This window comes from Cebus imitator, unplaced genomic scaffold, assembly GCF_001604975.1.
Source record: "Cebus imitator isolate Cc_AM_T3 unplaced genomic scaffold, Cebus_imitator-1.0 Scaffold18, whole genome shotgun sequence".
NCBI classification, from domain to species: domain Eukaryota; kingdom Metazoa; phylum Chordata; class Mammalia; order Primates; family Cebidae; genus Cebus; species Cebus imitator.
Window position 1 is genome coordinate 9,702,348 of NW_016107333.1, and position 23,482 is coordinate 9,725,829.

General features: G+C 50.2%; 1 protein-coding gene across 1 annotated transcript; it reads right to left on the bottom strand.

Annotated features, from left to right (window-relative positions):
* Positions 1 to 261: 261 nt before the first annotated feature.
* Positions 262 to 22,179, bottom strand: CCM2L (CCM2 like scaffold protein). Its single transcript, XM_017514679.2, has 10 exons — positions 21,374 to 22,179; positions 16,895 to 17,062; positions 14,424 to 14,507; positions 14,145 to 14,328; positions 12,980 to 13,446; positions 9,192 to 9,327; positions 6,978 to 7,041; positions 3,595 to 3,724; positions 2,892 to 3,030; positions 262 to 1,444 (listed from the first exon to the last, which is right to left on the bottom strand). Exons 1-10 carry the CDS (start codon positions 21,401 to 21,403, stop codon positions 1,143 to 1,145), a joined length of 1,704 nt encoding a protein of 567 aa, XP_017370168.1. The 5' UTR covers positions 21,404 to 22,179; the 3' UTR covers positions 262 to 1,142.
* Between the last annotated feature and the right edge of the window lie 1,303 nt (positions 22,180 to 23,482).

A 23,482-nucleotide genomic window follows, 5' to 3' on the forward strand; every position in this document is an offset into this window, starting at 1 on the left:
CCAACCTTGCCTTCACCTTTCTTTGACTACCCCAGACTCCCAGATGGCTGCCTACGGAGTCTTGGCTATTTCTTGCGTGGGATTGAGCACAGAGCTAGGCTGTAATAAGGGCCCAAGAGGAGAAATCCTGTTTCTTCATCCCAAACAGTGAGCTCCCCTGAGGGTCTTCTGAATATCTCACCCCCCACCTCAATTGGGGTAAGATGCACCCAGGCATCTTTTGCTCATTACTATGCAAGAAAGGTAAACAGAGCCACAAAATGTTTGATGTGGAGAGGAACAACATTTATTGAGCACTTATGTGCTAGACCCAGCTCTAAGGTCTTAGCTCTCAGTAATCCCCATGGCCACTGGGTTAGGTAGATGGGGCTGAACTCACTGGACAGATGGAGGGACACAGAGGTTCAGACACGAACCAGATAGAGGCCCCAGGTCGGCCTAGCTCCAAATCCCAGAGCTGAACAAACAACTTGTTCAGGGTCTTAAGGCCAGAAAGGGGTCCAGATCACCCCACTGAGTCAGCCTGGGTAGAGAATACCATCTACTCCACACTGACTGTACAGGTCAGGCATCAGGGGACGGGGGACCCTGACATTTACAGCCTGAAAAAGACCTTCCACGCTATTTAATACGGTCAGTTTGAGGTCATATAAGGAGAATTAGGAGTTTCCCTCAAGCCTCTTCCTCTCTTTTTGAACCAGTTTTCCAATCTGTAAAATAGGACAGAGTTCCGGAAATTCTTTTCTCAGTCTGCCAGCAGGTGGAGCCCACTCTTCAGGCCTTCCTCAGCTTCCAGAAAGTTGCGGCGTTCCGGGGAGGAGGGTGTGTTGTGGGGCCAAGCGCTCTGGGCTTCTGGGACAAAGCAGGATCGCTGCTCAGCCCCAGCCCGGCAGAGCAGCCCGGGAGCCCCGGGTGGCTGCCTGGACTTTAGGGCCCGGCTTCGTTCTCCCCCTGCAGGACACTCTCGGTACTGCAGGGCGCCAGGCCCCAAGGGCAGGGACCGAGACCCTGGAGTGAAGATGCCCCCGTCCCCGCCAGGTGTGATGAGAGGGCCCTGGGGATAGGGGCCCCCGGGATAGGGTCCCCCAGGTAAGGCTGAGACTCAGTTGGGCTGCAGGGCCGCATCATCCTCGGGGCAGTGGCTACAGGTAGTTGTCTTCAGCAGCGGCGTCCTCGCCCCTGGGCTCATCCTCATCCTCGTCGTCGTCGGGGGCCAGCGCCTCGATGTCGTGCGTGATGTCGGCCAGCAGCCGGTGGAAGGCCTGTGCCTCGGGCCGCTGGGCCGCGCCGTCGTAGCTGCGCACCGCGGAGGCCGATGTGGAGCTCATGCTGCGCTTGATGCGGCCGAAGCTGTCAGTGAGGATGCCGCCCTCGCGGATGCCCACACCCTCCAAGAAGCCCTCGAAGTAGCCGATGTCCTGGTCCGGGATGAAGGGCCGCATCCCTGCGAGCCGAGGGGCGGGGTGAGTCCTGGGGGCACAGCCCCTTTCCCTCCCACAGGGGAAGCGTCCTCTCTGCAGATCTGGGTTCAAATCCCTGCTGTCACTCACTGGCTGTGTGGCCTTGCCCAAGGTCCTTAACTCTCCAAGCCAGTGAATAACGACACAGCGCTCAGCACACAGTGAATGCTCACTACATTCTAGGTTACCGTACTTTATATTACTATAACCACCGCCTCCTAGGTTCAAGTGGTTCTCATGCCTCAGCCTCTCAAGTAGCTTGGATTATAGGTACACACCACCACGCCCTGCTAATTTTTGTATTTTTCGTAGAGACAAGGTTTGACCAGGCTGGGCTTGAACTCCTGACCTCAAGTGATCCCCCAGCCTCAGCCTCCCAAAGTGCTGGGATTACAGGTGTGAGACACCTCTCCAGGCTTATTTTTGTTTTTATTATTAGTACCATCATTGTATTCCTATTTATTTATTTTTGAGACAGAGTCTCACTGTGTTGCCCAGGCTGGAGTGCAATGGCGCGATCTCAGCTCACTGCAACCTCCATCTCCCAGGTTCAAGCCATTTTCCTGCCCCAGCTTCCCAAGTAGCTGGGACTGCAGGCATGCATCACCACGCCTGGCTAATTTTTGTATTTTTAGTAGAGATGGGGGTTTCGCTATGTTAGCCAGGCTGGTCTTGAACTCCTAACCTCGTGATCCACCTGCCTCAGACTCCCAAAGTGCTGGGATTACAGGTGTGAGCCTCTGCGCCTGGCCAGTCCCATTGATTAAGTATATTGAACTTCATTTTCCTCATCTGAGACATTGAGATCGTTGCACCTGTTTTCTGGGTAGGGATGTGAGGATTAAATAGCGAGGTACTCAGCACACACTGAGCATGCTGTAAACAGTTTGTTTTACTTCCGTCTCTATTTACTAGCTATGTGACCTCAGTCCTTTGCTTCTGAGTCTCACTTTCCTCACCTGCTGCAAAATGGGGACCAATAATAGTATCTACTTCTCAGAATTGGGGGCAACCAATAAGATGATGCTTGGCACATGGTAACTGCCAAGCACCTCAGTTTATTCGTATTATTCCTCATGTTATTATTAGTCCTCCTTACTAGCTGTGTGACCTTGGACACGTTCCTTAGCCTTTCTGAGCCTCAGCTTCCATATGGGGCAAGATGGGAAGAATCAGTCCATCTCCCAGCTTTGCTGTGAAGATGAAATGACCACACCACTGCTTAGTTCTTCTTATCAACAGTGTCTCCCAGCTCTGACAAATTCTTTCCCTACTCTACACCTTGAGCTCCTCATCTGCCCTTCAAATCTCATGATTTGGGCTTGATCAGAGGCTGAAGGATAAGAAAACACTCGCAGTGCAGTGCCTGACTGGGATGGCATGGGCCAAGCGGGGGCCCTAGCTGACCTCTGGGGTGCGGCGGGGGCTCACCGAGGAGGAGGAACTTGCGCCGGTCTCCGTAGAGCTTCAGCAGGCCTGCACAATAGTCCTGGATGGACAGCCCCAGCCGGTACTCCCGCAGCAGCAGTGCAAACTGCTGGATCTCGAGCGGCCCCAGCTTACTCCGCAACTATGTGGGGGACACCATTCGAGATCAATCCCAGGGAGCAACCTCACCCAACCCCTGCCCAAAAGGCCCAGAGCCTTCGCTAAGGGCATGTTTGGCTCAGCTCTCCTCTGAAAACCCTCCCATGGGCTACTCCGGGGACATCCAGACCCCATAGGCTACATCTAAGAATAGGATGTGGACTCAAGCTGCCTGAGTGCAAATCTTGACCCCTTCACTGGATCAGCTCTGTGATCTTGGGTAGGTGACAACCTCCACGATGCTTGCTTTTCTCATCTGCAAAGTGAGGATAATGATGGCACCTTCCTCTTGGGGTTGTTGAAAAGATTAAAAGAAATGATGCATGAAGGTGCTTAGAATGGTGCCTGGTATACAGAAGGCACTCAATTAATGCCAGCTGACATTAGTTAAGGTCTTTCACAAGCGGGCCTCAGTTTACTCTCCTAACCTCAGCTCCTGCCCTGAGCTCTGATTCGGTTACATCCAGGATGATGTGCAGTTCCCAAAATGTTTACTCCAGGCTCCAGGCTTTTGCTTGTGCCGTTCCCGCAGCCTGCCCCAGCTCACCGTCACCAAGTAATCCTGTAACTGCTCGAAGCCCAGGCCACTGTGGTCGCTGCCGCTGCAGTGGGAGCCATGGAAAGAAGGTGTGGACGTGCCGCTGTAACATGCTTCAAAGGTGTCCTGGGAGCCATTGCTGCAGGCATGGGAAGAAAGGGGCCTTCATTCACCTCCCTCCAGTTCCTCACTCTCAGGCAGGCTGAAGGTGGCAGGGCTCAGCTGCTGATGCTCTGAGGCCGCATCCTAGACTACACACTGGCTTCCAAGGCCTCGAGTACCCTGGCCCTGGCAGCTCTCAAGCCTCATCTCACTGTGCTTGCCTCTGCTCTTTGTGCCCCCACCCATCTTCTCTTCTTCTATCTCCTCACCTCTGAGAGTTTGCATCTGCTGTCCCCTCTGCCTGGCATGCCTCTTTTCCCCTCCCTTTTGTTCAGCTAACTCTTCCCATGATCTTAAATGTCATCTCCTTAGGAGAGTGTTCCCTAATTCCCCTAGGTTGGGTTAGAACCTCTGCCGAACGTGCTCCCTCATTCGTGACATGCATGGCCTTTCCAGGTCCCCTCAAGCATCCTCTGTGACCACTCTCTCCCTCACACCCTCTGCCACAGCTACAGTGGCCACCTGCTGCTCCTCAAACCCACTAAGCTCTATCCTGTTTTCCTGTTCAGAAGTCTTTTTTAATTTTTTTTTTTTTTTTTTGAGACAGAGTCTTGCTTTGTCACTGAGGCTGGAGTGCAGTGCTGAGATCTCAGCTCACTGCAGCCTCCGCCTCCCAGATTCAAATGATTTTCATGCCTCAGCCTCCCGAGTGGCTGGGACTACAGGCATGTGCCACCATGACTGGCTAATTTTTTAATTTTTAGTAGGGCGGGGTTTCACCATGTTGCCCAGGTCCTCTCGAACTCCTCACCTCAAGCAGTCTGCCCACCTCAGCCTCCCAAAGTGCTGGGATTACAGGGGTGAGCCACCATGCCAGGCCAATTCAGAATTCTGACATTTGCTGTTCCCTCTACCTGGAACACTCTTCCCCCTTTCATCTTCCAGGCCTCAGTTCATGTGCCGTCACCTCTGAGAGGCCCTCCTGACTCCCCGGCTGAGTTGGGGTCCCCCTCAGCCTCTCTTATAGCACCCTGAGCCTCCCTTTAGTGCTTATTACCATTAGTGATTGTTACTGTTAAATGGTGATTTCATTGCCTCCCATGCTAGATCGTAAATGTGACGAGAGGGGGGACCTTGGTTTTCTTCATTTGCTGAACACCTACTATGTGCCAGGCCCAGGTTTTGTCCCCTGTCTTTCGTCCCTCTGTATCCCCAGCACACAGCACAGTGTCTGGCACATAGAAGGTACTCAAGAAACATTGCTCAATAAAAACTCAACCTTGGGCTCCTGCCTTCTTGTCTCTAAATTATTCCAGAACCATCCTCCATTGTTACCTACAAAGAAGCAGTGTAGCTTTGTGGTTAAGGGACTGGACTCCGGAGCCAGCCTTCTTGTGTTCAAATCCCAGACCTACAACTTGCTAGCTGCTTGACCTTGAGAAAGCTAAACTTTATTTCTCAGTTTTTCCATCTGTAAAACGGGATAATAATAATTGGTGTCATCATGAGAATGAGAGGAGTTAATATTTGTAAAACATTTAGAATCATGGACTACAAGCCATAAATAAACAGTAGCTGCTGTAATGTTGCTATGTCGATGAAAAAAATAACGTGCTTTATAGAATAGCCCTTAGAACACAGCAAGCTCAGTGTTCAACCACCGTTATTATTTGCTCTCTCTAGTAGATATCTGGTTGTTTAAAGACTCGCCTAAGGGCACACAGTATGAGGAAGGCAAATCTATCGCCACTAAAAAGGAAAAAAACAGTAAGGCAGGTATCACTGGCAGAGACTGCCACATGCCAAACCCAAGCCCTTAGTGACATGACTAGGTGATCAACTCATACCAGGCTACCCAGGACTTTCTTGGTTTTAGCGCCGAAAATCCCATATCCTGGGAAACCTCTCATTCCTGAGCAAACTGGGATGGCTGGTCACCCTAAACAGAACCCTGGGTAATGTTCCCAACTGAATTGTTTAAAATTTTGTTTATTAATTAATTTTTTTTTTTTTTGAGACAGAGTCTCACTCTATCTCCAGGCTGGAGTGCAGTGGTGCAATCCCAGCTCACTGCAACTTCCGTTTTCCAGTTTCAAGCAATTCTCTTGCCTCAGCCTCCTGAGTAGCTGGGACTACAGGCACTCATGCCATGCCCAGCTAATTTTTTGTAATTTTAGTAGAGACAGGGTTTCACCATGTTGGCTAGGATGGTCTCTAACTCTTGACCTCATGATCCGCCCACATCTGTCTCCCAAAATATTGGGATTATAGGCGTGAGCCTATTTGTTTGTTTGTTTATTTAAATAGAGACAGGGTCTCCCTATGTTGCCCAGCTGGTCTCAAACTTGTGGGCTCAAGTGATCCTCCTGCCTTGGCCTCCCAAAGTGTTGGGATTACAGGCATGAGCCACTGCTACTGGCCTGAAAATTTTTTAAAATTAATTATTTATTTGAGACTTGGTTATGAGACTGGCTAAATTTTTGTATTTTTGGTGGAGATGGGATTGCACCATGTTGCCCAGGGTGGTCTGGAATTCCTGGGCTCAAGCAATCCACCTGCCTCAGCCTCCCAAAGTGTTGGGATTACAGGTCTGAGCCATCATATCCAGCCTGAAATACATATATATTTTTAATCCTAAATTTTCCACCTTTGCTTGCAGCTAGTGATGGCTATGTGACCAAGTCCTGCCTATGAGATATAAGCAGAAGTCATCAGGTGGGAATCTGGCAAAACTCTTTAAAGAGGCTCCTGGCATGCTACTGTGATGGCTGGAGCTACAACCACCATCTTGGTCCATGAGGTGACCTTGAGGATTGTTGCAAGTCCTGAAGAGGGTAGGGGAGGAAAGAGAAGCCCGAACTCCTAACAACCATGAAACGTTGAATTGCTCTATTTTATGTTAGATATAAGAAAAAAAGTTCTATTTTGTTTAAGATACTCTTTTTGGGGTTTTCTATTACGTGAAACCAAAATCAAAATAAATCAAAATTATTTTTTGGCCTTTAGCCATGATTTTGGTCTCTGCAGGCCACTATGCCTGGATGACTGGGAGAGAACCACACAGGCCTGTGTAGACCGGGTCTGAGTTCTAGTGTCTCCTGGGTCTCTCAGGGGTCTGGATCCTGTGAGTTTCCAGAGTCAGAGAGCTCAGTTTACCTCCCCCTCTTAGTGCCCCGTGTCTCAGCACACATCAAGGTTGAGTCACCTTCTCCTACCCTGTCGAGACTAGTGACCCTGTGTGTGCAGGGGTAGGGGAGCAGGGTGGACTCCCTGACACAGGCAGTACTCACAAGGAGCTGCAGCAGCTGAAGTCGGCATCATAGGCGTACGTCCCATCTGTGCGGCAGCTCTCACCTGGCACCAGCAGACAGAGGCAATGTCAGAGGCAGCAAAGCAGGGATCGGCATCCCCTCCTCCCTGAGGCCCCACCCTCAGTCTCAGTCCGGTCCTGCCTCTGACACCAACACACAGCAGACCCTGGGGAACTCCCCTCTCCTCTCCTGATCCTCCACTTCCCCGACATGGGGACAATACCACCTTCCTGCCGTCCTCATGGGGCCTTGGGAGCAGCAGATAAGGAAACATGTGAGACAATATTTTGTCAACTGTGGGTTTCAGGCAAGAAAAAAAAAGTGTCAGCTGAAGGCAGTGGCTCACGCCTGTAATCCCAGCACTTTGAGAGGCCGAGGCCGGAGGATTGCTTGAGCCCAGGAGTTCATGACCAGCCTGGATAACATAAAGAGACCTCATTTCTACAACAACAAAAAAATTAGCTGGATGTGGTTGTGCATGCCTGTGGTCCCAGCTACTTGGGAGGCTGACACTGGAGGATTATTTGGGCCTGGGAGGTCACAGCTGCAGTGAGCTGTGATTGCACCACTGCAGTCCCAGCTGGGTGACAGAGCAAGACCCTGTCTCAGAAAGAAAAAAAAAAAAAAAAGAAAGCTGTGAAGAAAACCCTCAGAGCAAAGAAACGCCACGTACGAAGAACATGCTCTCCTCCTGGTCCCGTTGTTTCATTTGTCTGGTTATTAGCCTCACCCTTCCTAATCACTCAGTGTTGCTTCCTTACCCTCCAGACAGGGCCAGTTCCTCATTAGACATTCTCCTAGCACAGTCTGTGGTTATGTATTTATCTATTTTGAAACAGAATTTTGGTTCTTGTTGCTCAGGCTGGAGAGCAGCACTTGATCTTGGCTCATTACAAACTCTGCCTCCCAGGTTTGATGGATTCCCTCCTGCCTCAGCCTCCCGAGTAGCTGGGATTACAGGCACCTGCCACCACACCCAGCTTATTGTTGTATTTTTAGTAGAGATGGGGTTTCACCATTTGGCCAGGCTGGTCTTAAACTCCTGACCTCAGGTGATCCACCTGCCTTCACCTCCCCACGTGCTGGGATTACAGGCATAAGCCACTGCACCTGGCCTGTGGTTATATATTTATTTGTGTCCTTATTTAATTACTGTCAGCCTGCCTCCACTAAGTAAACTTCATGAACACAGGGCCACCTTTGGTTTTGCTCACCAGAATAACCTAGTGGTTAGCACCGGATCTGACATAGTAGGTGCTCAATAAATATTTGCTAAATGAATGAATTTGTTGGAATATTTGTTGAATTATCTCATTTATTTGCCCATCAACCTTGTGAGAGTTGAACTAACCCAGCTTCCCAACAAGCACAGCTCCGACAGATGGGAGGGTCTTTGGAATAAAAGAGCCAGCATTCTGTTGTTGGGACCATGCTGTGGGAGAGAGTGGCTGTGGGAATTCACCCACTGGCCTGAAAGCAGCATGGGGAGTGAGGTTGTTGCTGATAGAGCTTCAGAATCAGACAGACCCAGGTTTGAATCCTGCCTCTGCCACTTACCAGCTGAGTGACCTTGAGTAATGTGTTGACTACTCTGAGCCTTAATGTCCTCATCTGTAAAACTGGAATCCTAAGGCCTCAGAGAGTTCTTTCATTCATTCAAAAAATACTTCGTGTCTGATGTACCCAGTCCCATGGTAGCCACGGGGTATACAGTGACAGAGAACAGGCAAGGTTGCTATGAGGACATGGCACATTGGTACTGTGCTTGGCACACAATTGGTGCTCAACAAATGCCTCTATTAGTCTCATTCTCATTCTAGTCCTTCAGTGTATCCAAGGACCCATCTGGAAACCTTGGTTTTGCCTTAGGGTCCTAGTGGGACCACTGGCTCAGTAAATAGACAATACATGTGCTTAGGTTTCTGCAATACAGGGGCACAAAAACAAAAGGGAGAGAGAAGAGTTCAACTCTAGGGGGCTTGTTCTGAATTTGGCAGCCCAAACATCTTTGAAGAAGCTAAGTTTGAGATCGTCATGAAAATGGACATTTCACCTACAAATGGGGGGCACACTATAATTATGGCAGAGATCAGGAACCCTAAAGGCCTTCATCAGCCCCGAGTTCTGGCCATCTTCCCTCTGGCCTTTTTGGGATGTTTCACAGGAGAGGAGGTCAGGAGTTCTGGTACTCACTGCGGCTGCAAAGCCACGGCCGTTCAGGTGTGGATGTGTAGTGGTAGCCAGCCCGGTCCACGCACTCAATACTCTGGTCCCCGTAGATGATCTGGAAGACTTGACAGATGAGTGCGCAGGACTCCTCTGCAGCGTCCTGGCCCAGGGAGGAGGAGAGAGAGTTCAGGCCCTCACCAACCACCAGGATGTTACCCTGCTTCCTAAAACAGCGTGAAGATGTGCACAAAGATACACACGTGTAGAGCCCTGTAAATTGGCTCTCAAGACTTTTTCCATCAAAATTATATGGCTACTCTCTGGATCTTGAGACCCCTTTATAGAATTCAGTGACACATCTGACTCTTGTGCCATGAAAAATGTACCCCAGATTTCTAGAGGATTCATCAGCCTTCTTGATGCCCATCTAAGATAAATCCTGATTTAGTTTAATGTATAGGTATGGAAACTGAGACCCAGAGAGAAGAAGTGATTAGTCAGGATTAGAATCCAGTTATCCTAATGCCTAGTGGGAGAAGGGATGATTAAACGTATCAAAATTTTAGGCTCAATATAGTTACTAATACTGGAAGCCATATTTAGATATGAATTTCCTGGCATTCAGTGTGAAAATGGAAGCAGAGGCTGGATGCAGTGGCTCACACCTGTAATCCCAGCACTTTGGGAGGCTGAGGCAGACACATCATGAGGTCAGGAGTTTGAGACCAGCTCGGCCAACATGGTGAAACCCTGTCTCTACTAAAAACACAAAAATTATCCGGGCGTGGTGGCACATGCCTGTAATCCCAGCTACTCAGGAGGCTGAGGCAAGAGAATGGCTTGAACCTGGGAGGCAGAGGTTATGGAAAGCCAAGATCACACCATTGCACTACAGCCTGGGCAACAAGAGCAAAACTCTGTCTAAAAAAAAAAAGAAAAGAAAATGAAAGCAGGATAAATAAAATTCAGTCTCTTATAGAAGGAATTTAAGTTCTTGGCTAAAACTTTTTTGAGACTGCAGATCTGAAGAGGAATTTAGCTCTTTAATTTACCTCTTTACACCTTAGGACACATAGAAAGGCAGTAACTGATGAAGACACTGTCTTCATGAAGCTTTTCTCTATGTTGTGTCTCTAAAAAGCCCCAAGATAATGGATGGTTGGATGCAAAAAATAAAAATAAAAAATCCCAAAGTATAAATTAAAATGTAACTCAGGATAGGCATTTTGGGATAGTGGGTGTGTCCTAATAATTAAACCAGGACTGATCCTTACCATAAACCTACAAAATGGACCGGGCAAAGAGGATTCTTATTTTACAGTCAAAGATGCTGAGACTTAGAGTGGGTAAGTGAATTGCCTAGGCTCACACAGCAGGTTCATGGCATTAGTTAGCACCAGCATCCAAGGCTCTTTGACTCTAACTCCTATACCCTCCTTGGGACCAGGATCACTCAGATAAGAAGCCAGACACTTGGACACCCCTGAAAAGCAATTTTTTTTTTTGAGATAGAGTCACACTCCAGTCGCCCAGTGGCACAATCATGGCTCACTACAGCCTCGACTTCCTGAGCTCAGGTGATCCTCCCACCTCAGCCTCCTGAGTAGCGAAGGCACACACTGCCATACCCAGCTAATTTTTTGTAACTTTAGTGGAGATGGGGTTTTGCCATGTTGCCAAGGCTGGTCCGGAACTCCTGGGCCCTAGTGATCTGCCTGCCTCAGCCTCCCAAAGTGTTAGGATTACTTTTATTTACTCACTCCACAAATTCCCATTTAGTCCTATTGTGTGACCGGCACTGGGCCGGGTTTAGTATCCCAAAGCCCTCACAGTCCAGTGGGATGAACAGGGCACACTGTTGGCTTTGTCTGGAATCCTATTTCCAGCCACAGAGGAAGTAGGCATGGTGGCTGGAGTACAAATGGCCTTGTAAGCAACTGTAAGGATGTTAGCTTTTACCTGGAGTGAAATGGGAAACCACTGAAGATGCAGAGTAGTGACATGATGTGACTTACATGCTAACAGAACCACTCTGTGTGGGGGAGGAGACTGCCAGCAAGGGCTGAACCGGTTACAGGGTGACCACACGATTCAGGTGAAAGAAAATGAGGCATGGACCTGGGTGGGTACAGGGGAGGATGGGGAGAAGTAAATGGGTTTTGATTATGTTTTCATTGTTGTTGTTTTGAGACAGAGTCTCGCTCTGTCACTGAGGCTGGAGTGCAGTGGCTTCATCTCGGTTCACTGCAACCTCCACTTCCTGGGTTCAAGTGATTCTCATGCCTCAGCCTCCTGAGTAGCTGAGATTACAGGCACCTGCCACCACACCTGGATAATTTTTGTATTTTTAGCAGAGGTGGGGTTTCACCATGTTGGCCAGGCTGGTCTTGAACTCCTGACCTCAGGTGATCCACCAGCCTCAGCCTCCCAAAGTGCTGGGATTACAAGCCTGGTTATGTTTTAAAAATAAGAGCCAACAAAATTGATTGACAGAGTGGATATGGGGCATGTGTGAGAAAGACACCGTGAGAGCCATCCAAGGGCCACTGCAAGGTTTTGGCCTGAGCAATGTAAGGATGCAGCTGCTATTCATTGTGACAGGGAAACCAAGGGAGTAGCAGGCTTGGGGGAGGAGATTGGAGCTCAGCTTTGGATGTGTTGGGTTTGAAACAGTTGTCAGACCTTCAGATAGAGAGACTGCATTGAGATTTGGTGAGAAATAAAACCTGAGGAATGTTCAGTGTTCCAAAAGCCGTGAGACGAGAGATCACCTGGAAATGGGTAGATGTAGGATAGATGGAGGAGGGAAGAGGATCGAGGGCGCGAAGTCTGGGGCACTCCAACTTCTGGAGAGAAGAGGAGGAACCAGCTTGGTAGGAGAAAAGCCTGGAGAAGGTGGAGAGCTGGAAGCCAAGTGAGGAAGTGTTTCAAGGGGAGAGAGACGGCTGTGGTGTCTGAGTTTACTGGTGATTAATGCCTTGCCCTTTAGACAGGAACTATGTTTCGTTCACCACTGTTTTTATACAGAGAGATTTGGTGGTCCAAGATCAGAGGAAAAGCTTAGAATGCTCAGAACTTGAAGGTGTCTGCTAGACTGTGAGCTCCCTGAGGGAGGACACCAGATGTCTTTTCACGTCTGTGTCCATAGAACCTAGCCCATTGCCTAGCACAGAGCTGGCACTCAATAAACATGGTTGGATGAATAAAAGCAAGGGGGAATGTAGAGGATGGGGGAAGAAAAGGGGAAGACAGAGGGGGAAGGAAGAACGGCAAGAAGGCTTCTGCCTTGGCTGACCACCTTAGTTATCAAGAGTACTGACTCTGCACTTCCTGGATTTGAATCTTAAAACCACCTAGCGCTTCCCGTGTGACCTCGCCTATGTTACTTCATCTATGGGTCTCGGTTTCCTTCTCTATAGAATGGTGATACAGTCGTTGTAATATTTGCCTCCAGAGGTTGCTGTGAGAATTAAATGAGTCGATGCTGCCCTGTGTCTGCCATGAGCGGGCCCTCGATTCATGCTGGTGATTCGTGTCCTCGTGAATGTTACCGCGGTGGGGACAACACTGACAACGTTGAAGAAGGAACGCGGCTGGAGATGAGATCTAGTTTGTTTTGGCCACTGTGAGAGTTCGTTCCCTTGCGGGAGCCAGGAGGAGGCACCTGGAGGTGCCCAGGTCCGGAGTTTAGGAGCCACTAGGTGGGGTGGGTGCAGGGAAAAGGCAGGGGCAGAACCCAGGAACCTGGTGGGTGGGGCGGGGGCAGGGTGGGGGGAAGCCGGGCTTTGGGCGCGGGCTGCCCTCGGGCTCACCCTGTTGGCCACAGCCAAGATGACCAGGTTGCAGTAGGCGTCGGGGCTGGGGTCCTGCGGGTCGAGCGGGTTGGGGCCGGGGTGTCGCCGCTCCCAGCTGCCGCCGCCGCCGCCGCCCGCCTGCCTCCGCTCCCAGCTGCCGCCCGGCTTGCCCGTGCCGCCGCCGCCGCCGCCGCCTCCGTGCCGCCGCTCCCAGCTGCCGCTGAACGTCTGCCGCCGCTCCCAGCTGCCCGACGCCCGCGCCCCGGCTCGCTGGCGCTCCAGGCTGCCGCCGCCGCCTCCCCCGGCCCGGGCCTCCGCGGCGCCCCCGCCCCACCCCATCCGCCAGTCCAGGCTGCAGATGGTGTGGCGCCGCTCCGCGGTGCCCACCCGCCGCTTCTCGGGCGCCGCGCCTGGCGGGCCGGGGTCGCGTCCTGCGCCGCCAGGGCTGGCGTCCACGCCGGCCGGCACCGGGTCCACACCCAGACCTAGGAGAGCCCAGGGGGCCGTCAGCCTCGGGGATCGGGGCTCAGAGACCCCCTCTGAGGCCGGCTGGAGCACCCCGCGGTTCTGGGGTCCCACCGCCGCCTGGCCCCCGGCTTTAACTTAGCGCGTTCCCTGTCCACTCCGCTTCCACACTTTCGGGCCCGCCTCGGCCTTAGTCTCCACCCCTGGGCTCCGGGTGGTGTGGCCAGGTGGCTTCCACGCTCCCCACGCCGCCCGCGCCCCTGGCCTCAGACCTGCCCTCTGAGCTGAGGGTGGTGACCAGGCTGTCCTCTCCCTAGGGAGCCTTAACTGGGGACCAGTCCCGGGTTTCAGGGACCGGCCCTTTGGATTCCGACCCTCCGCCTCTCCTCAGCCCCGCCCCCGGACTCAGGCCCCGCCCCCAGCCCCAGGGTCCACCCTAGCCTCTGAGCCAGGTGGTAACTGCGGGCCTAGTCCTGACCTTGGGTCTTGGGCTTCTCCACCCTTTCCGTGCTCCACCACCTGGCCTTGGTGTAGTGGCTCAGGTCACCCACCTTCATCCTCAAACTCAGGCCCGGTGTGCTTGCCCAGGGCCTCTTTGGCCTGCCCCGAGTCTCAGCGTAGTATGGACAGGCCTTTTCCATCCCCCGCCTCCCCCGCCGCAGGTCCAGCTCCTCGCCCCGCAAACCTTCTGCCCCTGCCCCGCCCCCGCCCGCCGCACCGGTCTTGAGCACTAGCAGGTGCAGCGCGTCGTCCTGCAGGTAGGAGGCGGCGGCGATCTCGTGCGTAGGGATGCGCAGGATGAGCTCTTCATTGTCGCGCCAGGTGAGCAGCAGGCAGCGGGCAGACAGGCTCAGGATGCTGTCCTGCTCCGCCGTGGTCTTCAGCGGCAGCTCCTTCAGCTGCTGCAGGGAGGGGCAGATCTCGAGTTCCCGGGGTCCGCAGGGAGAAGAGGGAGAAGGGGACAAGATCCTGCCCTCTTCCCTCCCCAGAGTCTCACCCTGGCGGTGTCTAACAGCTGCAGGAGCTCGTCCCGACTGGAGGGGTTCAGTGAGGAAGTCACCCAGGTAAGGTGGCCCAGGAACTGGATGGAAATTGGAGTGAGAGGGACACAGAGAGGTTACCCTGAAGCCTTGAAGAACCCTGGCCTGCTCACTGATGCAGTGCGGATAGACTGAGATAGAAATACCCAAATTAATAAAACCTGGTAATAACTTTTACTGAGCCCATAAGAGAAGCCAGGCACAGTTCTGAGGGCTCTCTGTGTATTCGGTCATTCATCTTTTCTAAGGATGAGAAAAACCAAGGCAGTGTATGGCTGACTAAACAACTTGTCCAGGATTTGATAGCTAGAGAGGATCAAACCGGGCTCCACCTGCCAGAGCCACACTCTCAGCTACTGGCTTATATTGCCTTAGCACATAGTTATCTAGCTATAAGATTCCACAGGGAAGCAAAAGTCATTATAATAGCTTGAAAAAACTGACCACCTGTGAATTTCCTCTAGCCTGCATGGCTCTCTCCACCCCAAGAGTCATTGTCAAACAAATTGCAAATCAGAAGTCAAATGGAAAAGGAAAATGTTGGATTGAATTAGTATATCATTTTGTCAGAAAAAAAAATGATGAAATGAAATCAATAAAATTTTCATTCACTCTTAGTTATAGCCTAATGTTAGCACTTAAATATATTCAATATAATAATTAACTTTTTTTTGGAGATAGACTCTCACTCTGTCACCCAGGCTGGAGTGCAGGGGCAAAATCTCAGCTCACTGCAAGCTCCACCTCCCAGGTTCAGGCGATTCTCCTCCCTCAGCCTCCTGAGTAGATGGAATTACAGGCACAAGCCACCATGCCCGGCGAATTTTTGTATTTTTAGTAGAGAAAGGTTTCACCATGTTGGCCAGGCTGGTCTCAAACTCCTGGCCTCAAGTAATACACTTGCCTCAGCCCCTCAAAGTGCTGGGATTGAGCGGGTTGGGCCGGGGTGGCGTCACTCCCAGCCAACTTTTAAAATATTATTTTTAGTTGTATTCTTCTAGGTGAATCCACCAATCAAACCTTTTCTCCTCTTTAATTCTGTATGAAATTTCAGTCCCCAATTTTTAAGTGGATTTATTTGTTTTCCCTCCATATCGGGTTGCCAGATAAAATACAGGATGCCAGTTAAATTTGAACTTCAAATCAATAATTTCTAAGTTTTTTCTTTTTAGTATTTTTAGTCCCTTGCAATATTTTGGACATATTTATGCTAAGAAAGTATTCATTGCTTATCTGAAATTCAGATTTTACTAGGTGGCTTGTTGTTTGCTAATTTGGAAAACCCTACCCCCATATCAATCATTGCCTCTTCACGGTGTTCATGAAATAGAAGTATAGCTCCTGGCCAGGCACAGTGGCTTACACCTGTAATCCTAGCACTTTGGGAGGTCAAGGTGGGAGGATCAGCTGAGGTCAGGTGTTCGAGACCAGCCTGACCAACATGGTGAAGCCCCATTTCCATTAAAAATACAAAAAAAATTAGCTGGATGTGGTAATGTGCATCTGTGGTCCGGCTGCTCAGGAGGCCTGAGGCAGGAGAATCGCTTGAACCTGGGAGGCAGAGGTTACAGTGAGCCGAGATGGTGCCACTGCATTCCAGCCTGGGTAACAGAACAAGATTTCATTTCCAAAAAAAAAAAAAGAAAAACAATAGAGACAGAGAAGTACAGCTCCTAAGTGGTGGAAGTCCTTTGTGCCTTGCTGTTAATCTGGCTACTGTCTGAGTAACAGCAAAGTCTGTGCAGTAAAATCTCATGGGAAATGTGAAAGTCAATCAAAATAGTCACTTGTGTTAAAAGCCCTGACAAATAGAAGGGAGGATTCCCATGCATGAAGGCCTGATAACAAGAACTATCAAAAAGACTGGAAAAACTACAACTTTGCATAAAGGCCATCGCAACCTTACATACACACACACACACACACACACCCCACACAGATTCCTGCAAGGACAGCAACAGCTTGTCCAACTTGGAAATGGCGCTGCCCTTGTTATTGATCCTTGCAGCCAGGGATAATTATCTCAAAACAATTATGTAATCCTCCTTACTTTTTCTTTAAAAATCTTTGCCTTCCTTTACCTCCTGCATACACACAGTTTACCATGCCACCCATATTCCCATTGCAATGCCTATTCCTGAGTAAACACCACTTTCTTTTAGTGAGTCTCCCCTTCTGTTATTTCAATTGACAAAGATAGGGCTTTTCTGTGCACAGAACACTCTCCTATCCACTCTCCCCTGGGGATGGGAACATGGAGGATACTCAGCAGATGGAAGTCACTTGCTGAGGACATGAACCCAGGCCTCTTTCCCAGGAGCCGAAACTTCCCCTGTATGAGACAGGGCTGATCAGAACTTGGTGTCAAAGAGAGGGGAGGGTCTCCTCACCCCAAGGTTTTTCTCACCCCTTCTCATCCTGCACGTACCTTGACCTCTTTCTCCAGGTAGTCACACAGCAGAATCTGGGGGTCGATGAGGTAGTCGGGGGGATAAAGGGGCATTGAGTGCAAGGGCCGGCGGCTCACGCTGCTCCTGCAGGCTGCTCGGCGCCCCGCCTTGGGGAACACCAGCCTTCGGATGGGGGATACAAAGCCCTGGGGAGGAGACAAGGAATGAGAGTGCTAACAGTGGCTGCTTTTATTGAGCACTTATTATACTCATTTTAACTTACATTACCTCTCACTAAAACTCTGCAGAAGGGGTACCTCTGTAAGTTTCATTTTACAGATGGAGAAACTGAGTCCTAGAGAGGACCTAGCTGCTAGTCACCAGCCAGTAGTGGTGGAACCAAGAGTTCACCTTGGGCATTCTGGGTCCCAAAACCTTCTTTCTGAACACCCAGGTGAGAGTGTAGCTCCTGCCAACCAGGTTTGAGGAATGAGTCTAGGCTGGGGCAAATGCAGAAAAATATTGGGATTCAAGGCCGGGCGTGGTGGCTCACGCCTGTAATCCCAGCACTTTGGGAGGCTGAGGCGAATGGATCACTTGAGGTCAGGAGTTGGACACCAGCCTGGCCAACAAGGTGAAACTCATCTCTACTAAAAATAAAAAAATTAGCCAGGCATTGTGGCAGGAGCCTGTAATCCCAGCTACTCGAGAGGCTGAGGCAGGAGAGTCACTTGAACCCAGGAGGCAGAGGCAGAGGCAGAGGGGTGTGTGTGTTTGTGTGTGTATGTGTATATATGTATAATATATATTAGGATTCAATATTTCTTATGCTATTCTCTGTGCTTTCCTAAAAGTTAGAAATCATTAATAAGTACATTTAAGTAGAATTCAGGGACACCTGCATAACAATGGCCTGGATCAAGGTTAAAGGTGCAAATTCTGGGGCTCAGCCCAGACGAACCATCTGAATCTCAAAAGAAAGTTTGAGTTCCATCTAGAACAGCATTTTTCAATATGAGATTCCTGGACCAGTAGCAGCAACATCACCACCTAGGAAGTGAGAGAAATGCAGATTCTCGAGCCCCATCCCAGACCCACTGAATCAGAAACTCTGGGAGCAGGGCCCAACAAGCTCTCCAGGTGCTTCTGATGCAAGCTCAAGTGTGGGACTGCACTTCAGAGCAGTCGCTCCCAACCCTGGCTATCCTTTAGAACTACCTGGGGAAGGCCAGGTGCAGTGGCTCACGCCTGTAATCCTAGCACTTTGGGAGGCTGAGGAGGGAGGAGAGCTGTGAGCCCAGGAGTTCGAGACCAGCCTTGGCAACATGGTGAAACCGTCTCTACAAAAAATATACCAGCCGGACACGGTAGCTCATGCCTGTAATCCCAGCACTTTGGGAGGCAGAGGCGGGCGGATTATGAGGTCAGGAGTTCGAGACCAGCTTGACCAACATGCCGAAACCCTATCTCTACTAGAAATATAAAAATTAGCTGGGTGTGGTGGCGTATGCCTGTAATCTCAGCTACTCAGGAGGCTGAGGCAGGAGAGTCGCTTGAACCTGCGAGGTAGAGGTTGTGGTCAGCCAAGATCGTGCCACTGCACTCCAGCCTGGGAGACAGAGCAGGACTCCACCTCAAAAAAAAAAAAAAAATTAGCCAGGTGTGGTGTGGTGGTACGACCCTGTAATCCCAGCTGCTTGGGAGGCTAACGTGGGAGGATCACCTGAGCCTGGGAGGGCGAGGCTGCTGTGAGCTGAGATTGCAACACTCAGCTCAATGATTATGCCACTCAGTGGCACAATCATAGCTCACTGCAGCCTCAATCTCTTAGGCTCAAGCAATCCCTCTGCCTCAGCCTTCCAAGTAGTTGGGACTACAGGTGTGTGCCACCATGCCCTGCTAATTTTAAAAATTTTTAGTAGAGATGAGGTCTCACTGTGTTGCCTAGGCTGGTCTTGAACTCCTGAGCTCAAATGATTCTCCTACCTTGGGCTCCCAAAGTGCTGGGATTACAGGTGTGAGCCATTGGGCTTAATAGACTTAATCTTAAATTCACTAAGTTTTTTAAAGCCTCCTTAGGTAATTTCAAAAGGCAGCTCAACTGAAAACCGCTGAGTCAATGTGTGGTGTCAACCCTCCTCTCCCCACCCCCGCCCATAAGGAGCTCACATTCTTGTTCGGGTAAGCAGAACACAAGTCCACAAATACATCTGTTCATTTACTCATTCATTCAGTAAACATTTATTCACACCTGTATGGCTGGACTCTGTGCTGGGTGCTAAGGATTCACTGGCGACCTGGACCCCATCCTTGCCTCTAGGGCTTGTGAGAAATGACCTAGACTCGTGAGTTTCCAACTTTATGTGCCCTCGAGTTTTGATTCAGTAGGGTTGGGTTGGGGCCTGAGACTCTGCATTTCTACCAGACTCCCATCTGGTGCTGATGTTACTGGTCTGTGCGCCACACTTTGAGTAGCCAGGATCTAAACAGGTGATTCTCAAAGTGTAGCCCCATAACCATCAGCATAACCTGTTGGCCTGTTAGAATTGCAAATTCTTTCTGACTCAGGCGATCCTCCCACCTCTGCCTCACAGTAGCTGGGACCACAGGCATGCACCACCACGACACCTAGCTAATATACATATTTTTAAGAGATGAGGTCTCACTCTGTTGCCCAGTCTGGTCTTGAACTCCTAGGCTCATGCAATCCTCCTGCCTCAGCCTCCCAAAGTGTTGTGATTACAGGCATGAGCCACTGTGCCTGGCCAGAAATGCAATTCCTTGAACCCCACCCCAGACCTATTGGCCCAGAAACTGGGGGTAAAACCCAGTGATCTGTTTTAACAAGCCCTCAGGTGATTCTAATGGGTGCTCAACTTAGATTAGAACCAATATTATAGAGCCTGGATGGGGTATGTAGAAACTGAGGAATGAGAGGAAGCTATCTGGGAGAAAACATGCCAGGCAGAGGGCACAGCATATGCAGAATTCTGGGTGCCTCAAAGGCTGGTTGAGGGTGAGCGTGGAGAAGCCATGTGCAGTCAGCCTGAGTGGCTAGATTATGAGATGAACACATAGAGGCCTTGAATGCCAGCTATGGAGCTGGGACTTTGTCTTGCATATGTGTGTGTGGTGGGGATGGGGTGGCATTGGTATTTTTGTCGGTGGCCCTGAATGGCTCAGCTCTGCCCACCTATCCAGTCCCATTTGTCTCACTCTTGTCCCCTGGGCCCCCACTACACAGTCCTCCTTCAGTCCCTCCAGCTTGCTATATTCCTTCCCACTGTGGGGCTTTTGCATATGCTGTTCCTCTGCCCCAAACACTCTTCCCTACCCACTTTCCTTCCACCCATCAGCTCTCGACTCAAACTGACCAGTCTAGGGCTGGGTACCCTAATATTCTGTCCTTCAGCACTGAGTATAGACCTTCTGTAAATTTTTATTTATTTATTTTGAGACAGGGTCTCACTCTGTCACCCAGGCTGGAGTGCAGTGGCATGATCTCAGCTCACTGCAACCTCTGCCTCCTGGATTCAAGTGATTCTCCTGCCTCGACCTCCTGAGTAGCTGGCCATGTGGGCCAGGCTGGTCTCGAACCCCTGACTTCAGGTGATCTGCCTGCCTCGGCCTCCCAAAGTGCTGGGATTACAGGCATGAGCCACTGCATCCAGCCCTCCTATGCAATTTTCCATTTATTTGTTCATTGCCTTTTAAAAACTGAAGTGCTTGGTGCATAATAGGCACTCAATAAATATCTGTTAAAAGAACAAACCAAGAGAAAACATGCACCTATGTGTTGACTCCCTTCTGAGCCCTCTGTGGTTCATGTGGGCACCTTTCACAACAGCCCAGACCCACATTTCTGGTGGAGAGGGGAGAGGGGAGTGTGGAAATGGGGGTGAGATAGAAGTTGAAATAAGAGTGGTTCCCTGAACTCCAAAGACAACCAGGTGAGACACCTGGGGAACCATACCAGAAATCTTTTCAGAGTCAGAAGGGGTGAGGATCTGGGGGTGGGGGAATGGCTCCTGGCTGACGCCTTACACATAGGCCCTTGTATAAAGGTGGGGAGGAGCAGGGAAGCAGGCGGAAGACTCAAGCCTAGGTAGGTGACCTCCTATCAGAATTGCCCCGGCTGGGTCCTTCTGTCTGGGATTGTGGTGAGCAGGAGAATGGATCTGCTGAGTGTCTGTCTGAGAGGCTGCAGGAGGGAGCCACCAGAAATAGCAGGGAAGCAGGTGTGGAGAATCTCCCAAAGTAAGTCTGTCTGGCCAGGTTTCCTGGGAGGGTCCCTGTCTGTCCATTTTAGGGATGCCAGAGCCCACTGAGAGTGGAGAAATAGGGAGTTTAGAGCCTGAAGTTCTGGCTGCCCAAGAGTGGGAAGGAAGTTACCTCCAAATAAGAAGAAAGGTCCCCCTTATGCCCCTCACTACCAATCCCTCGCCCACCCCAGTCTGCCCCCTTCCCCAGCTTTGGGGACATTCCTTTCCCTGCGTCCCTCCCATCCTCCCACCTACCTTCTTCCCTTTCTTGACTTCATATTCCATGGTGAAGTGTCCCCTCTACTCCTGCCACCCTCCTGGCCATCCCCTCCAACCCCCACCTCAGTTCCTTTGTTCTTTTTCCTGCCTAGTCGGAAACTCCACCAGCCCTGGAGTTCCTGCCCCTCCCATCAGATGGGGAGGGCGGGGGTGGGGGGTGGTGGCATGGAGGACACAGCCTTGGGACCCTGCAGCTGAAGGGTAGAAGTCCAGGCACAGCTGACCTGGGGTGGGAGGCTCAAGGCCTCTAGCCAGAAGGCATGTTACTGGGGGAGCTTGGGAACTGGCCAAGGCTGGAGAAGGGCCCCCCAAATTTGAAGTCCTAATTTGGAAAATTCCAAGCTCCAGCCCTACTTCTGCCACTGACCTTGTTGTGTGACCTTGGCAAGGCAAGTCAGCTCCCCCTTTCACAGCCGGTTTCCCCCTCCCCTCTATAAATTGGGAGTAAACATTTTCTCCCTCCCTAGGCTGCTGTGGTGAGAAATGAAAGAGTGAGTGGAAAGCGCCTTATAAACTATAGAATACTGTAGCCAAGCAAGTTATGATTAAAAAATAATAATCATTACTATTAAGTGAGGCAGTATGCCTGAGCTCTGAAGACAGGGTGCTTGAGTTTGAATCCTAGCTTTGGCACTTACTAGGGTTATGACCTTTGGGAAGTCTCTTAACCACCAGAGCCTCAGTTTTCCCATCTTTAAAATGGGTATAATACTAGTTTAACCTCGTAGTGAATCTGGAAGGATTAAATGCACCTCGAAGAACTTCTGGCATATATTAAGTACTCAGTAAGGCCAGGCATGGTGGCTCATGCCTGTAATCCCAGCACTTAGGGAGGCCAAGGCAGGTGGATCACCTGAGGTCAGGAGTTCAAGATCAGCCTGGTCAACATGGTGAAACGCCGTCTCTACTAAAAATACAAAAACTAGCTGGGCATGGTAGCACATGCCTGTAATCCCAGCTATTCAGGAGGCTGAGGCAGGAGAATCACTTGAACCTGGGAGGTGGAGATTGTGGTGAGCTGAGATTGCACCACTGCACTACAGTCTGGGTGACAGAGCAAGACTCTGTCTCAAAAAATATAAAAAATAAGTGCTCAGTAAATGTTAACTTTTTACCTGCCTAGTGGTTGTCAACTTAAAGAACAAACAGAGGCTCTCTAAAAGAAAAGATATTTCACTTAGGAACATTGCAGTGAGAATTACCCATGCTATAGTAAACGATGTGCATTCTCAGGGAGGTGAAGGAAGACAAAGATTTTTAAAGCAAAAAAAATAAGGATTACGTTATTGTTTTTGAAATAATTATCCTTGGCTACAAAGATCAATAGCAAGAGTGATGTCAGTCTAAAGTTGGACAGCAGTTGCTGGGCAGATGTCCTTGCAGAAGTATTTTTTGTGCAAGGTTTCGATGGCCTTTGTGCAAGGTTGTGATTTTTGTAGTCTTTTTTGTTATCAGTCTCTGTTACCTGTTTTGTTATCAGTCTTATTTGTTATACAAGCATGAAACCCCTCTATGGCCTTCCCCAGCTCTATTTGTCAAGATTTTCCTAACATTAGTGATTCCATTTTTATTCTGACCACTTTCACAGGGACTTGAGCTGTTTTACTCTCTTGGGAGTGTATTAGGGAAGCAAGGTCCCTTTGTGGCTCTGTGCTGAACACTTTACATATTTTAACTCACTCCTTGAAGTGTTGAGTACCATGATTGTACCCATTATACAGATTTTTTTTTTTTTTTTGAGACAGAGTTTTGCTCTTGTTACCCAGGCTGGAGTGCAATAGTGCAATCTCGGCTCACCGCAACCTCCACCTCCTGGGTTCAAGCAAATCTCCTGCCTCAGCTTCCTGTGTAGCTGGGACTACCGGCACGCACCACCATGCCCAGCTAATTTATGGATTTTTAGCAGAGACGGGGTTTCACCATGTTGACCAGAATGGTCTCGATCTCTTGAGCTTGTGATCCACTCGCCTCGGCCTCCCAAAGTCCTGGGATTGTAGACGTGAGCCACCGCGCCCGGCCCAGATTTTTTTTTCTTTGAGATGGATTTTCACTCTTGTTGCCCAGGCTGGAGTGCAATGGCAACAT